The sequence below is a fragment of the Porites lutea genome, chromosome 5 (assembly GCF_958299795.1).
Source record: "Porites lutea chromosome 5, jaPorLute2.1, whole genome shotgun sequence".
NCBI classification, from domain to species: domain Eukaryota; kingdom Metazoa; phylum Cnidaria; class Anthozoa; order Scleractinia; family Poritidae; genus Porites; species Porites lutea.
Window position 1 is genome coordinate 4,388,713 of NC_133205.1, and position 17,039 is coordinate 4,405,751.

Below are 17,039 nucleotides of genomic sequence, written 5' to 3' on the forward strand. Positions count from 1 at the left end.
AAAGGGTATGAAACGGTCGGCCTGTCTCCTTTCCTGTCAATTGTAGTATATGACGTGTCTTGAATGCAAAATTTGTTTTGTCTGCGCTCAAGCACTAACCACGTGGCGTGGCTACTCATGTTAACATCAGCTGACCTTTTAAAAGCCACCCGGAATCATAAAAAAGTGTGAAACAGGCCTAAATGTTGGCAAGCGAGAGTGTGCCACTTTTCCAGTAAATGTAACCGAACAAGAGAGATCATTCTCTCTTGAACCGAATTATGTGTTCACAACTGACTCTAGTTTAATTTACTTTTTTTTAGGCAAAAAGGGAATGCTAATTCAAATGATGGGGGCCGATGCATTCTGTTCTGCAAGGCCATTTTTTCCCGGGGGTGTGGGGTGCTTTAGGAATTTCTGGGTGGGGATGTGCCGCTGGGGCCCTGGAACCCTTAACCTATACCAGAGCTAGTTCAGCAAAATTTTGCTACCCTATACTAGAGTAAACTTCCCAAATCCCCCCTATCGTAGAGTAGCTGTTTCCCTAGTCTAGATAAAATCTTCAACCAACTGATCAGTTTCCTAAAAAATGATACCCTACTCTAGGCCCAAATGTTCTGATTTATATACCCTATCCTAGAATAAACTGCTTGAAAACCATACCCCTCACAGCGACACATACCTAAACAGCCCATAATTGGCAGTACGCCCCCCCCCCCCCCCCCCCCCCCGCCTGGGATATTTCCGTTTCCAGGATTCTAAGAAATAATGTGTTACTCAGAATATGCGAACGGCCATCCCTCACGGAACAGAGTTAAAACACATGTCGAAGACTGAAGGTCTAAGCCTTTACGTTGCCGCTAGAGAGAATTGTGCAATGTCTTAGACGTCTGAACGAGATTTGTAAACATTGTTCATTCAATTATAGCACCAAATTTATCCATTTGGAACCAGCTAAACTGCAAGATCATCGCGGTTGTGGACGCCTCCATCGAAAACATTAATGGCACCTTTGTTCCGCTCAAACCGCAAAGGTTACTTCGGCTATGCTTTGCGAGTGGCCTTCATCGCTGTAATGGTGTTGCTGATGACTGCAGTTGTAATTGAGTTAGTCTATCACTTTAGACCTTACTTCTGGAGTATATTGATCTTTATGTATTCTCAGGTACAGCTAGTTATCACACAAGGAACGGTCTTAATGCACAACCTGATATGTCTTTGTTCGTGGTTGGTTTCCAGTTTATTCAATATAGTGCGCTTGAGTTATGATGTTCTTGTGTTGGCAGCTTCGGAGGCAAGTTCTGTTTTCTGGAAAATAACGATGATTATTTATCTTCAGATGAAGCTTGGTCTAGAAATAGTTATCACACAAGGAACGGTCTTAATGCACAACCTGATATGCCTTTGTTCATGGTTGGTTTCCTGTTTATTCAATATAGTGCGCTTGAGTTATAATTTTCTTGTGTTGGCAGCTTCGGAGGCAAGTTCTGTCTTCTGGAAAGTAACGATTATTTATCCTCAGATGAAGCTTGGTCTAGAAATAGTTATCACAAAAGGAACGGTCTTAATGCACAACCTGATATGCCTTTGTTCATGGTTGGTTTCTTGTTTATTCAATATAGTGCGCTTGAGTTATGATTTTCTTGTGTTGGCAGCTTCGGAGGCAAGTTCTGTCTTCTGGAAAGTAACGATGATTATTTATCCTCAGATGAAGCTTGGTCTAGAAATAGTTATCACACAAGGAACGGTCTTAATGCACAACCTGATATGCCTTTGTTCATGGTTGATTTTCAGTTTATTCAATGTAGTGCGCTTGAGTTATAATTTTCTTGTGTTGGCAGCTTCGGAGGCAAGTTCCGTCTTCTGGAAAATAACGATGATTATTTATCCTCAGATGAAGCTTGGTCTAGAAATAGTTATCACACAAGGAACGGTCTTAATGAACAACCTGATTTGTCTTTGTTCATGGTTGATCTCCAGTTTATTCAATATAGTGTGCTTGAGTTATCATTTTCTTGTGTTGGCAGCTTCGGAGGCAAGTTCTGTCTTCTGGAAAATAACGATGATTATTTATCCTCAGATGAAGCTTGGTCTAGAAATAGTTATCACACAAGGAACGGTCTTAATGCACAACCTGATATGCTTATGTTTATGGTTGATTTCCAGTTTATTTACTGTAGTGTGCTTAGGTTGGGATTTTCTTGTGTTGGCAGCTTCGGAGGCATGTTTATTCTGCTGGCAAATAACGATGATGATTTATTCTTGGATGCAGCTTGGACTGGTGTTAGTTATCACACGAGGAATGGACTTAATCTTTTGGTTAAGTTCGTTTTTATCCACCATAGGACGCTTGAGTTACGCCTTTCTTGTGCTGCAAGCCTCAAATGCAAGTTCAGCTGTGACTTCCGTCTTTTGGTGGCTCGTCGGTGATGTTTCATTCTCACTGAAGGGAATTACTAGTGTTGGTAGTGTTGCCAAACTTCTTGTAGACTCGGATTCACTCTCAGACTCCGAACTTATCTGGAGCAACTGGCAGTCTCCCGTTGGTTGCGTGATTGCACTTATTGGAACTGCGACTTTCCTTCTGGCAATTAAGGCTTGGTGTCATGGAAAACTGGCTAAGCTAAGACTTAACAACCGCCAAGACTTAAGAACAGGTATGTAAGCAAATATCATCTTTGGTTCAGATGTTTGCTAAAAAACTATCAATTATTATCGTTTTTGATAAAATATTTTACCTTTCATAACCAAACTACCGAGGCCTCACTTACATCCTTATCGTTTGCGATCACTCAATCGATTGACCGACTATAAATTATGCAGGTTTAAAGACTCTCGGCCTCGCCTCGAGATTTTTAAGTCTGATAATACACTTCTGCCCCTATTTTTTAAGCAGTACTTTAGGTTTCGTCCACAGGAAGCAGGAACTGTATGAATTTTGGTACCTGTAGCCAAAAAGGAAGATGTATTGAGAACTGCCTCAATTGTCATTCTGTATTGTCTGTCTCTTATTATCATTTCCATAAGATTAAGTTCTACTTTTTGTCAATTAACGTCATCTGAAAATTGTCTCACTTATTAAATGAATATATGCATGATAACACAGACGATGTTTAAAGAGTTTGCCAGTTTTACAGCTGTTACACCCACGACCATGCTACGGGGTAGTAAGGGGAAGTGTTGCAGCTGTTACGTGCATGTTTTTGCAGGTTGTTACGAAGTGTTACATCAGTAATTCACAGTAAAACATGGTGTTCTCCCTTGTCTTTTCGATCGTCCCGACAAGACGTTTTTATCACCAAAGCATACACCGTAGTGCTCAATTGTATCAATTGTATCATTGTCAAAGGATGATAAAAAAATGAAAAAAAATCAGGAAAATTAATGTTTAGACCTCTCAAATGACAAATTAATAAAGTTACGCATTTGTTTATTTATTCATTTATAGACCATACAATACCCTATTTGTCTGTAAGATCGAGCGTTTATCGTAACTAGCGACCAGTTCGGCAAGATTCACTAAAGGGTCTCGCACCTTCTTCCGTAACGTTTACTCCCAATGACCCCCCGTCAAGATAAGCCGGTTCTACCAAGACGATCATACGGGAAAACGGGGGACTGCATACAATCTTATCAATTCTATTAATAATTCAATCTAATTAAAGGCGTGCTTGGTAGCACCTTTCAATCTCGGTTATGATGAATTGTTGTGGCTAAGCTTTCAAAGGCAAGTGTCTCTTGTACATAAATAAAAACAAAATGTAGAAAAACAGTGCTTAACGCTACTTCTGGCTTATGCTTTCTTGGGCCATAGCGCAAGTTTCTGCGCCAATACAATAAAGCGCATTTCTTTTATACACAGGTGAGCCAAAGAAAATAGTGAGCCCTTCCAGTCCTGTATCAGTTAAAGCTGGCAGCTCTGTCTCTCTAGAATGTGTAGCAGAGGGAAAACCCACCCCAGATGTTCAATGGGAAACTCAGCTTAAATCTCATTCCAGCTTTCAGCTGGGGGATCGTGGCCGTGGTGTATCAAAACTGGTAATTGAGACCGTAGGTCCAGAAGATGAGGGCAATTACGCTTGTCAGGCTCAAAACATCCTAGGGAAGACCCAGGAAACTGTTCAGTTGATAGGTAAGTTCGTGGTAAGACCACAAGTTATTGTTAACGTTTGTAAGTTGCCTTGTCAACTTACGTGTAATTGTCTACCACTATTTATAGCATTTGCCAACTAATTGTCAATATAATTGTTCGGTTATAATTAGTACAGTACAGCCAAAATCTCTTTCTAAAATCATCCACAAAGTCTTCCTGCTTGGCATTTGTTTATTAAAAAACCGCGTCATAACCAGCCCCCAATTGGCTTGATGCTGTAACTACGTTGTTCAGAGTGCTTTGCCGATAACACAAGATCACGAACACGAATCCCTTTAAGCCAACTAATTTTAAAACTTACGTTTTTTCATTATTCATTTGCATAACTCAGCAGTGCAGTGTCTTGGACGTTTTTGTATGTCGTAAATGTTTTAATTTATTCCTTAAACCACATTCTCTTAAACCACTTCTCTTAGACAGGCCAGATTCACCCATTTGCCAAGAGTTTATTCTTGACAAATGTAAGAATGGTCCCAAGTGTACAGGCCATCACTGCTCTTTGCCTTACCACTGGCAGTACGTTGATGGACAGGAATGGAATAGTTTAAAAGAGGAAGACAACGAAAAGCTGGAACAACTGTATTGTGACGTGAATATTGAGGAATTTTCTCACAAGGTCGTTCGAAGATCTCATTTTGGAAAGTATGTTCTATTGTTAAAATGAAATAATTAGCATGTCACGAGAGCGTGGGGCAAAGAAAAAAATTACCACACAAATATTTTGATGGACTAATTGATTATCATCACTAATTCACCTAGTGAAAGTCCAAATCAAATCAACGCTATATGAGAAACGTGCGCATAAAAGAGTACGGCCAGAGACCAAAGATAAAAAAAAAACATCAGCGTTATAAAACACTGTATGGTGTTCAGTGTCATAATTTCAAGGGGAAGGTACTTGATAGAAAAAAATGTCCAAAAAAATCAGCTTTAAAACGATGGTTTTGCAAAAACGTTGGGGACCAGAAAGCCGAGATATTACAATTTAAAGACAGTAAAGTTTAGGATTTTTGCATACAATTAATTGATTTATCAATATCTTAACTTTTTTGTGAGAAAGGAAGGCTTACGGGCTCTCCAGGAGCCCCCCTACCCCCCACCCCCCTAGTTACTCCCTGGATGGCGCGATCGAAAGTGATAAACCCGTTTAATGTAAAACTGAATGCCTCTTTGAAATATATTTAGTATTTTAATCACTTATACTCATTTCAATAACTACAAAAGGGCAAATTGATTGAAATAACTGCAAACTGCTAACCTATATATAATTACTCTTTAAGACCTCGCACCTCTTTAGACATCATTTACGTTTTCATGATTGTCATTTTTATTCATATAAGTTTTGCATGCGTACCATAACTACATGTGAAATTTTAATATTCTTCTGGAAAATAGGGTACAGATCACACAGAAAGATTTTGAAAAGTTCACGCAAATAAGACGACTGTCTACAGAGTCTTATGTCAACTCAACCAACCCTCTGGCTACTGAGTGGATATGGTACTGGAAGCACGAAGACGGAGGATGGCGCGAGTATGGACAAGACGATACGGTGAGCAAAATGGAAAAATTTGGCGTTGTGTTTTCGGATAATAACACATCACCGGAATCGAATCCGTACCCTAGCGTCACCATTATACGTACAAGAGGGTGAGAGGGGGGAAATCTTCGGGCTGCAAAGATTAGACGTTTTATAGATAGCCTGCGAAGAACCTAGCCTGAGCAGGCTCCTTTGTGTGAGTTCGGGGAAAATCTTTGACTCCTTGTGGGATGTTGGTTCTGCCGCCAAATACAAGTGAGCCTGCTCGTCGGCTATTATGAACCGATCCTACAAAAGGATAAGAGTATCATGGAATGTGGCGTTGGTTGGGGCTAAGGGCGCTCAGTCCATTCAAGACTAATATCCGGAAATTTCGGTTTGTTCATCAAATGGAACGGACCGTTTCGGTTTGGTTCAACCGGAATTTTCGGGACCAGGTTTAAAGGTGGATCATTTTTGACCGATCTGGTTATTTCGGTCAGTCGGACCAAAATGTTCCTTTCCATTTGACAAAATTGTTGTCCACAGTACAGGTTTTTCGTATCCTGCTGCTTTCGAGAACAAAACCAAACATGCAGTGGCTTAATTGGGTCGGTTCTGTGCAACCAGAATGTACCGTTCCGTTGGGCATGTGGATGGAATTTTTGTTGAATGGAAGGCGCCCTAAAACCTTAAAGGCCATCTTGGCCCCATGTTGCACCAGGTACTGAAAACGCATTTGGGGGCCCTGCCAGTGTAGGCGTTAAGCCATTTTGAAAAAGAAATCGGGAATAACCTTTCATGTGGCGTCCTTCCTTGCACGTTTTAGGGTTAAATTACTGGGCATTCATTGTGGTGAGAGACAGAGAACTTCATCAAACGTTCTGAGGTCTGTCCGAGTACAGTTCTATTGTTCATTACAGCCTGCATAAAAAAAAAAAAAGCGTTTGTTGACTCCATTTTATTCTTTCACTGCCATAGCCTTAGTTGTCAAAAGCTAAATTCCAGCGACATATCAAATTTGTTTGATTGAATATTCATTTGAATTGTCTCTGCTCTTCTCAGGGCTAAAGTAAAAATAATTAACATTAGGTCTGTGGGAGCAAAAGAGACTTTAAGATGCTTATCCAACGGTGTCTATGTTTGTAATAACATTGCAGGATATAACGCGCGCGAATTTTGACAGAAAAGCCAAAAGCACCCTTGAAGGGATTTAGGGCTGTAAACCCGCGTAAAGAATAGGACTAGTCACACGCTTGAGAAAATGCCTCGCGGGATCGACGTTCGTCTGCGCGCGGCTGCTTCGCTGCCAAGTAGCACTCCTACACACTGATACTACCAGTCTCGCTACGCCGACTACGCGTGAGTCTTTGGATTAGTTTGCATGTACAGTTCAATGACGAGTTGAAATTCCATTCACAGGGAAAAGATCTCCAAGAACTTCTAGAGAAGGCCTTCTTGGACAAGAAAAACGACTCCAGGTTCCACATTTCCGACCAGATTTACATTTTAAGTTTTGACTCATCGGGTGACATGAGCCAGAAAAACGTAAAACACGGTACCATAAAGAAAGTAAGAAGAAGGCCTGCAAAATTTGTGTCCAAAGATGACATTTCTCAACTTATAAGGTATTTGTGTGGTACATTTAATTACTGGAAAGGTGACAAACTATAGCCAATGATATGTTCAGAGGGACAGTCAAATGATGAGAAGCAAAACCGAATACCGACAAAACGTACAAAAATCAGTTTCATTTACCGGAAAACGACTGAGAGGGCCTCAAAACAACCTGTGTTCAACTTGCTGTTGGACCTTATGGTCAGTTGACAGCTGTCTAAAAAGGGTATCTACTGAACAGTATCTGATGAGTGTAACGCAAGATCATGTGTACAACTCACTGAGGTGAAGTTTTTTTTATTAACGGTTCTCCGTTGACCAGATTTTGGTTTTCGCAGGCTCAGGTCCTTTCAGGAGGAGTTCAGTTTACTTATGAAATTACTCCATAAATACATTTCTTCAAAGATTCCATGAGAGCTTCGCTTTTGGCCCTGGCTAAATCTTTATATTGGGTCAGTTCTATACATGATGGGGATTTTTTGAGACCGCGGGCCAACAAATCCTGTGGGGGCGTGATAGGCACAGGACTTTTTTGAATTCTTGGGGCTATAACTTTGTTTCGTTTAAAGGTACGTCACTGAAATTAATACAAGCAACAATCCTTGAATTGATTCCAGGAATATCTTGAATTAAGCGTTTCTATGATTACCAGTCACGTGACTCTCGTGGCCAATCAAAAAATCAAAACTTCTAAAAGTTTATTCTTCGTAAGTATTTAATCTGAAACTGTGGTACTTTGCGGAAATACAGAGCATAAAAAATTGAGGAACTTGTCTGATTTGAGTTTTCAAATTTCATTTTTTGACGTCACAAAATGGCCTTTTGATCATGCGCAGTATTAATAAACAATGACGAATTTGAAACGATAACCTAAGAAAACTACAATAAGAAACTCGCTATAGTTCAATAGATTTTGGTAACATTCCTTTGATATTTTGAATAGTAGTTTGAAAAACGCTTTGGCCGATATTTAGCACTTTGTTTCTGTTCAGGTGAAACCCCTGACGATAGTTTCACGCAGCACTATCTACTGCTCAGTAACTTATAGTTAAACTACTGATTGTGGCACCGAACATTTTTGGATTTAAGAACGATAATGTGTATGCATTAATCATCTTTTTAATTAGGTCTCAGAACGAAGTACTAGTTAGCAACCAGCAAGGAAAATATTCAAGAGGCGGTTATACGCCAAGCCATTGGGATGCAATGCCATCTACGATGCAATATAAACGTGTTCAATTATCAGGACATTCTGACGAATTTAAGGAAGTGGAAAAACTCTTCAAAAACTCGATCAAGCGGAGTGTGGTAATTACTGGCATTGAACGGGTACAAAACCCTTTCATGTGGGAAAAGTACCAAAGGTAGACAAGTGCATTAACTGTAAGGTGTACTGTAATAATAACAAACGTTACTGGCGCTTATAACAAATCTTGGAAAAAACGAATTATCTGTGAAGACAGAGATTAATTGTGGACGGGTAATTGATGGTTGTGTGTAGTAATACCTGAGAACTGAAGAAACTATAATTCCCCAGCAAGCAAGGCTCCGCGGGCACCCTCGCCAAAGCGAGATTTATAATGTTGCGGTGCGCGCACTCCGCAGATCGCCCACAGATCATTGCGACCTGCAAACGCGTGTGGCCCATTTATATTTCTTTGAATATTTGTCTTGGTGTCCGCAATGTAATGACCTCATCAAGCGAGAAACTTGGACGATATTGTTTTAACTCTTCGTGCGGACGTTTTGGCGATTAAGAAATGCTTTTGGTGATGACTTTCGAAGGCAAACGTATGTACAGAGAACAATGAAGCAATTTTGACCAGTCGCTTAAAATAAATAAGAGCGAAAATCGAGATAAAAAACATTTTTCAGTGCGTCTCACTTCGCAGGCAGACGATCTGACGGGGTTAATAGGTCGCGGGATATGTTTGTTCGTCCGAAGTGCGTTTCAGTTTGGCGTTTTATCGTCAAAATCTTGCTTTTCCTTGAATGAAATCTGTACCTTTGAATTCATGCTTGGTATTTAACCTTTTTTTCTGTTTATATAGGTTTTGTTTTGTTTTTTAATCATGTTTTTCCCTTCACAGTAATTTTCAAGGAGTTTTAATAACTACTCTAGTGGGGCTTATTTAACTCCTTACAGTGGAGTTATTTTTTGGGGAGTTATTTTAACTCCAAAAAGGAGTTTAAAGAACTCTTTTTCAGGAGTAAAAGTGACCCCAGGTATTGAGGACTTAAAATAACCCCAAAAAAGGAGTTATCCTGTACGTAAAATTTTTACTCCACTTTCAGAGTTAAATTAACTCCAAAAAGAGTAAAAACAACCCATGTAAGGAGTAAAAGTAACCCCATCTCGGAGCTATTTTAACTCTAGACTGGGAGTAAAAAGAACTCTTTTTCAGGAGTAAAAATGACCCCAAATTCGGAGTTAAATTAGGAGTTAAAATAACCCCAAAAAAGGGGTTATCCTGTACCTAAAATTTTTACTCCATTTTTGGAGTTATAATAACTCCCTAAAAATTACAGTGTTTAGCTTGTTTCCCTTTAGCCTTAATGCTGATCCTATACAGCTGTAATAACGTATTTCTAGTTACATTTTTAAAACAGAACATCTTTCTTTTAAGGATACTCTGTCCTATTTACAAGGGTTGCTTGAGGCATTTCACGCCCCCGCCCTTATCTCTTTCAGTAGAGGGCAACCTCGTTTCCAGGTCTCTGTTCCTGTCCTCTTGGGTACGTAACGGGTAAATGGGAGTGAATTGGCAGGAGAGATAGCTCGCTGGCGAGGTTGACATTTAGGTCATCGGCATGCTTCCTTCGCCCTCCTGGATTTGAAATGTATGGACACGCGAGATTAAGGTCATTTAAATTTTTGTGTTTTATTTAGAAAAAAGGAAAACATGGCACCTGCGAAGACTGGTTCCCACCAGAGAAGGTTCGTAAACGAGAGGCAATTGTTTCATGGAACCAGCCCTGAAAATGTGGAAGCTATTTGTAAACAGAACTTTGACTGGCGTCTTTATGGGAAGAACGCAACTGCTTACGGACAGGGAAGCTATTTTGCATTAAACTCTTCCTACAGCGATAGTTACGCTAAGGAAGATTCCAAAGGGTCTAAGTTCATGTTCGTCGCCAAGGTCCTCGTTGGGTCTTACACTACTGGCCAGTCCAGTTATCGAAGGCCACCGTCAAAGGAGCCTTCGAACCCAGCAAGTGATCTCTACGATTCGTGTGTTAATGATATGTCATGTCCTACCATTTTCGTCATTTTTGATACTGATCAGTTCTACCCGGAGTACATAATCAAATACTCCACATCTCAAGGCAGCTATTAGCAGCCTGCGTTAAGAGCACCTGTTCCAAAACCTTGACACTCACAGGCAACAGTTTGAGACCTTTATCAACCACAACGAAGACGTCGACGTCGGCACTGAAAACGCCACAATGAACTTCCATTCTCTCATAATTTATGTTTATTCAGCCTCAGTTTGTCTTGTAGGCAAATTTTCTTGAAGTTTAACTCTTTACCGCTGTATTGCACTTTAAAAAGAGAAGAAATAAAATAGTCGTTGTTGTGCACGTGTTTTAATTTCCCATCGCGCGGAATGCCTATTGTTCTCGGAACATTTACTTCCAGTTCGACAAAGTTTGTAGAGCTGTCATATCACGCGTTATTTTGCGTGAACGCTATGAAAGCGCATCAAAAATTGGTTGCCTTGAACGGACTCGGACGCTCATTAATATGATGTAGGTGGCAAAGTAAACAAGGAAGGCAGTTCTCTGTTGCTTCTCCTTCTATTCGTAAATCGCACACATAAGCATATTTCGCAACGAACATATTAAAAACTCACTATTGCATCGCATTAGTACGTTTCTCGTTGTAGCCAACGTCAAAGAAATATACCAAAAAGTGTGCCTGGTTTTTGTGGACGTTCTCGCTGATGTTATCGTCGTGGTTGTTAAAGCTCTCTATTTTTAACGGTCAATTGCACCCGCTGCAGTCGTAACCAAGCCTTTAAGGCAATGTTACAAGTGACCATAATCGACGACAATTTTGGGCAACAATTTTGGAACAATGTTATTACAATTAGAATAATATCGCAACAGTGTTGCAACGCTATGTTGCGCAGAAAATAGTTGTTAGAAAACGTTAATTCTGCGTAACATAGCTTTTAGTCACGGTAGATTTAAGAAGTTATCTGGATTAAGTTACCATATATAGGGTATATTAAAATGCATTTGTAAACAGTTTTAGAATGGGCCAAGTTTAAGCCCGAGTTGAATTTACGTTAAAAGTTCGGAAAGGACCAGTTACAAGTAAGGACGATAATAGACCCTTCCATGTCCACGTTCTTGGTCAACTTTGTCCTTCAAGACCACTGGAAAGAACGCGTTAAATTCAGTAAAGTTATTAATTTGGAGAGTGATTTTGTTGGGAACTAGCTAACGACTGATAGCTTAGAAAAGTCGCGAAAATTTACAGATGTTTCTATTGTGAGGGGTACGTTTGCGCCTCCTCTTCGCTAGCTTGAGACGTATCACTTGAAAACTTGGGAAGTTTACTCAGTAATTTTAAAAAGGTGCCCTTTACAGAAAGATCGATGGATACTCGCTTACTGGTCCCTATCAACTTGAAAATTCAAACTCGTACTCCGGTGCGTCAAGCTGTGTTTCTGCATCACTTGCACTTCCTTCAACCCCGCCCCCGACCTTCAAAACCCAAAACTTCTTTTGGTGACAGTTATTAAATATTAGTTAACAATTATGTGATTCCCATACTGGTGGTGGTGTTGTTGTTGTTTTTTTTGTTTTGTTTTGAGCGTAGAAGAAGGAACGTTGCAAAAAAGAATTGTATCTATGGTGAGTTAAGACATGAACGTGTTTCATTAGGAAGTTTGGACCTTGTTTACGATACCCTCCATCTTTGCACTCGCCTTAGGGTTGATGGGATAAAAGCAATGTCACGTGTTATTTCAGGGGACAAACAAGTGATAAAATTTATTTATTATTTTTATGTTTCACTTAATTTGGCAGCTGTTCCAAATGTTTAAATTTTGATAAATTTCACCACACAGCTCCTTTAAAACAACTTGTTCATGTAACTAGTTACAGCAGTAAAATGGCTTTAGAGTGTTAACTTATGCGAAACTATTTTCGACATGCCCTGATTAACACTTATTAACCCTGAATTAGCTTGAATTTATCCAATGTCCTTTCTATAAAGGTATTCGGTTATATGTTTAAACAGAAAGTTTCCGACCTACTGCGTCGCGGCCGGGAATGATCTTTTTCAGCATTTTGGCGAGCAGGCCATTATATGCGTAAATATGTTTTTTAAAGGCCTGTATGACAACGTTGATATTACGAGCAATTGGAACGGGGCATGTCTTCGTCTCCTTATCGTAGCAGTTGATATAGCTAAGGAATATTTGGAGGACATTTTTTCCTTTTTCCAAGTTTTTTACGGCCACCTTAACACAGGTGTTCTCCACCGTACCAGCGCAGTCCACGTAGGTATCGTTCTCTAAAGGTAGAAAAAAGATCCCTGAGACGTGAATAGGGAAACGTTTAAACCTCGAGGCAAAACTGATACTTAATAAAGTTTGTTTGAGTCTAAATAATAAAAACGTCTAGCTGGGCCACAACTAGACCGTAAGCGGTCGTCCTTCTATCCTCAGACTTTTATGCACATGAACGGTAAAAAGGAGGAGAGATTGGGTCAGAGAGACAAAAACTGGAATGGAAAATCTTCGCTCAGGCTTTGCCATCGTTCCTCGCGCGTGCTTGCGATTTACCATGTTCGCCATCTATCGTGATTCAAAAGAAAGTAAGAGACTGCTCGCAGTCTTCCACAATCTTGGCTAAGAAATAGGAAACCATGTGCCCAAGCAAATGTCTTACAAGCCGCATTAAGAGTGTTATTCCAACTGGGCTTATTTGGCTTAGCTTTGCATGCATGCTTACCAATACTAGGGAGATGTTCTTTCTCCATGATACCTATTAAAAAAGAGAAGGCAAATTTACATATAGAGATGAGTCAACAGGTCAGAGAGTACTCTAGAAGTATATATTCAGTTAAAGACGCGAAACTTGATAAATAGCTTTAAGTTCAAGCTAAGAACCACTTGAATGTGAGCTTGATAAAGGGGAGGATCTAAAAACCCTTTTCCCATTTCCTGCCCTCAAAACGTAAATAAAATCAACACACTATTTTTGATTCAACGGCTCAAAAACCATACCCTTAAGGTGCCGTACATGACTATATGACTTTCTAAAAGAAAAAAACATGGGAGTGTGCCCTTCCCCACTTCCCGAAAGCGTAAACCACTCTCCGAAATATTGGCCCCAAAGAAATCAGCCCTTTGCCGTTACGGTATTGCCAGCCTTGCATTAGGTTGGGTTTTTGAAAATACTTCAAGAGACGTCTGGCTCTAGCATCTCTAGATTAGAGATCCAGCAAGAAGGAACCAGTCGGTTTTATTTACATGTTTAGTAGAATTCTGCATCCCGCAAAGGTTTCTACTGAGTAAACCACGCTGTTATTTAAGATCATGACTTACCAGATTCACGGACAAGCTCCCTTAACTTCTCGTAAGGAAGTGGCTTCGGACAAAAGTCAGATTTTCGGGTAAGATAAATCCGTTCCAGGTTGTACGCACGATAAAAGTCAAAAACTTCGCGGTAACATGTGGCATTTAATGGCTTTAGTAGGCATTCGGAATCCATCTGGTTTAGATATGAAAATAAAAACGTTAATACTTTTGGTTACAAGCCTTATATAAAAGGGAAATTCATTTCTTTCGTTTGTTTTGTTTGTTTGTTTGTTGTCTCTATTCCTTTCCTTTCTTTTTCCTTTCCGTGGTGAAGTTATCTCCTGCAGTACCTGCCGAGGGCAGTCGGGTTCAGCACGCGGGCATTTTTACCCGTGCAGAAGAGAGGGGGGGACGATTCCCTCAGGGAACAAATGGGAATAATCGTCGGAAATTTTTAATCAAACGCCAGAAAACTTTTCTGGGCGCGGCTCAAAATGTTTTTGACCACTGACAGATACCCAAAATATTAAAAATAGACTATGTTTCGGTAAATTTCGTTGCTTTCAACCCTAAACGAGATTTTAACGGCTAAAAATATTGACGTTTTTCCCCGAGCACGTAAAAAAGTGAGATTAAAAATACGAAGCTTTAACCACACTTATGAGAGACGACAAGCATCCTCGATTCTTTTTATATTGGGAACCGGATATTCCCGGGACATTTTCAGTATTGACCCCTTGTACCTCAACGTGCTGCTTCGTCGATTAAACACTTATACAGTATGCAAAATATTCCGTAAAACCTTTAAAGCGAGACAAAATGCTACGTCGTACGGCGGTGAGGGCGTTGGTGGTTTTCCCGTTGGAATGCATTCGACGACTCTCTTATAGGCAGCAGGGGGCCATTCTGCATTTCCACTGGTACAAGAGCCAAGCAGAGCTACTCCACAAACCATAAAGAAGACAAGTAGATCCATCCTAAAAAATTAAAACGGGCAAAAATATAAAACATTCCGGCCACTTGTCAAGCGCGACAGTGCATTTCCTACAAATTCCGCTAGGATTACCCCGTATTAACACTGTAATTTTGCAGTACTCGTATACTGAAGTAGCAACACTGAGTCCGGTTATTCTTTGATTTAGGCCCGGGAGGGATGGTACTGCCATATATGTGCCGCTGTGAAGGGTATGGTTTTCAAGGAATTAACTCTGGGATAGGGTACATAAATCAGAGAGTTTGGGTCTAGAAGAGGTTATCATTTTCCATTTAAACTGATCAATTGGCTTAAGATTTCAGTCTAGACTTGGGAAACCGGGAACTGCCACTCAAAAATATAAAAAAGTCAAATCGGTTTTGTTTTGGCTGGACTGTGCTAGTGACCTCAGTTGTTTCTGGAAAACAGCTACTCTAGGATAGGGTGGGATTTGGGGAGTTTAGTCTAGTATAGGGTAGCAAAATTCACTTGAACTAGCTCTGGTAAAGCCTAAAGGTTTCAGGGTCCCAGCGGCACATCCCCACCCAAAAATTCCTAAAGTACCTCCCTCCCCGGGATTTAGACTGCGTTCACACAACATCAGAATAATTTTTAACGGGAATACCATAATGTGTTTCGGTGTTATTGGTTCTGCGATTCTGTTTTTATTTTTTTTGGTTCTTTTTTGAGGTTTTGTGATTCTGTTTTCTGTTCTTGTTTGTGTCTAAATGTTTTGTCCACATCAGCCACCGTATCTGAGGCATTTACTATCTCAGTTATAATATAACGGCCTAAACATTTTTACTGGTGCCTTTTTGAATCTCAGGCAGTCAGATATAGTATGAAATGGTGGTAAACGTAATCAAGATTTAGCACTTTTGTGACACTGATAATGTAATAACATTACAATAAACTTGCCACGTCGCTTCCTGAAAGACCGGGAAAGTGGTCTTCGGATTTTTAGGCATTAAATTCCTTAAATTATCATACTTTTTACTAAATTCGACATTTTAAACGTATTAACTGGGCTATATATAAGTCATATAAATGCATTAGATCATAGTACACGTCGCAATACCAAGAAACAGAAACAGATAAGAGCCAAATGATATGATTTGAGATTTGTTTGTAATTATTTAATATCAAGCAAAAGAAAATAGCCCTTTGTCCTTATATCACCATAGCAAGCTAGGGGTTTTCCGTGAAACGTGAGCGGCTAATATTCACGGCTGTGTCTTGTGATTCTAATTATACACTGCTAGGTCCAGAAAGGTTGTCGGAAAAATGTGCACGTGACAATCCCGACAGGTAATATGGCATCTGATCAACATAATATACTGTTCCTGACACTGTAGCTGTCGAACCTACTTTTATTGCTTTCCTCTAGCGCTCGCAAACGTATGTCCATGGCCTCTCGTGTCATTCTTTCAGATGTCTTTGAAGAACAGTGAACTCGAAAAACCAACAATAACATTTGGGATTGTCGCGTGCTTTTTTCCCGACAACCTTTCTCGAAATATAGCTGTACAAAAAAAAACTAGATCCCTCACTGAACTGTGAACGATATGCCAGTCGTGAGATGCATTTCTGAAACTCATTAATTATTCATAATGTTGTCATCCAACCAGAACGCCTCATTCTGGTCAGGTGGATGAGTTTAGAAACCCAATGAAAAACGAGTTGAAAACCACATGTGTTTGGAGACGATTTCAAACCCGTGTATAAAATGTTTCTTAATCTGCATATTCAAAGAGCAAGACGAACGCACGAAGATGAAAAACTTTATTCGATTACAGAGTTGCAATACACTTTAGAGCAAGCTTATTTACTGCTAACATTAAATGTAACAGTATCAAAGTACCAAAATAAATAATGACAAGTGCCACATAAAGCAACACCACTGCACCTTTTGTCCGAAGCATCGATCGAGAGGATTAAAATCCAACTTCTCATTCTTTTCCTCGCTGAAACGACATATTTCACAGCTTTTCACACTCTGGTAAATTGTTTTGGCTGAATATCCTTCCTTTGACGGTTTGGCAACTTCTTGGATAGACTCACGTCAGCTAGTAATTAAGGCTTAAAGCACCCATTTGAACTAACGAAACTTCCGAGGACTGAATTTTGTACAGATCATAATTAATAGGGACCTTACAATCCAACATCGGCGACGTCCATGAAAACGTAAACGTCGCTGAAAAATAGATTTCGCGTCCTTTCAAACCTATTACGATTATCCCATGTCGACTGTTACTTAAAAGA

The 17,039-nt window shown here is 39.9% G+C and overlaps 2 protein-coding genes across 2 annotated transcripts in view; one reads left to right on the top strand and one right to left on the bottom strand.

Moving 5' to 3' along the window:
• Positions 1 to 1,559: 1,559 nt before the first annotated feature.
• On the top strand, positions 1,560 to 12,040 carry LOC140936417 (protein mono-ADP-ribosyltransferase PARP12-like). The gene is made up of 7 exons (XM_073385884.1): positions 1,560 to 2,636; positions 3,842 to 4,111; positions 4,549 to 4,774; positions 5,528 to 5,684; positions 7,074 to 7,279; positions 8,396 to 8,632; positions 10,159 to 12,040. Exons 1-7 carry the CDS (start codon positions 1,670 to 1,672, stop codon positions 10,604 to 10,606), a joined length of 2,511 nt encoding a protein of 836 aa, XP_073241985.1. The 5' UTR covers positions 1,560 to 1,669; the 3' UTR covers positions 10,607 to 12,040.
• A 132-nt stretch (positions 12,041 to 12,172) lies between these two features.
• The window catches only part of LOC140936422 (uncharacterized), a 6,032-nt gene continuing 1,165 nt past the window's right edge, over positions 12,173 to 17,039 (bottom strand). Inside the window, exons 2-5 of the mRNA XM_073385889.1 lie at positions 14,607 to 14,781; positions 13,832 to 13,997; positions 13,236 to 13,268; positions 12,173 to 12,795 (exon numbers count right to left, since the gene is read on the bottom strand). Coding sequence (XP_073241990.1) covers positions 12,512 to 12,795; positions 13,236 to 13,268; positions 13,832 to 13,997; positions 14,607 to 14,780 — 657 coding nt within the window. The 5' untranslated portion in view covers position 14,781 and the 3' untranslated portion in view covers positions 12,173 to 12,511. The remainder of the gene's footprint in view (positions 12,796 to 13,235; positions 13,269 to 13,831; positions 13,998 to 14,606; positions 14,782 to 17,039) is intronic.

What these genes read in the sequence shown, in the direction of transcription:
- LOC140936417 (XM_073385884.1), top strand. Translation starts at nt 1,670, where the DNA reads ATGATTATTTATCCTCAGATGAAGCTTGGTCTAGAAATAGTTATCACA. An exon ending in GACATTTCTCAACTTATAAG is followed by an intron (nt 7,280 to 8,395) that starts GTATTTGTGTGG and finishes CTTTTTAATTAG; the next exon opens with GTCTCAGAACGAAGTACTAG. An exon ending in ATGTGGGAAAAGTACCAAAG is followed by an intron (nt 8,633 to 10,158) that starts GTAGACAAGTGC and finishes TGTTTTATTTAG; the next exon opens with AAAAAAGGAAAACATGGCAC.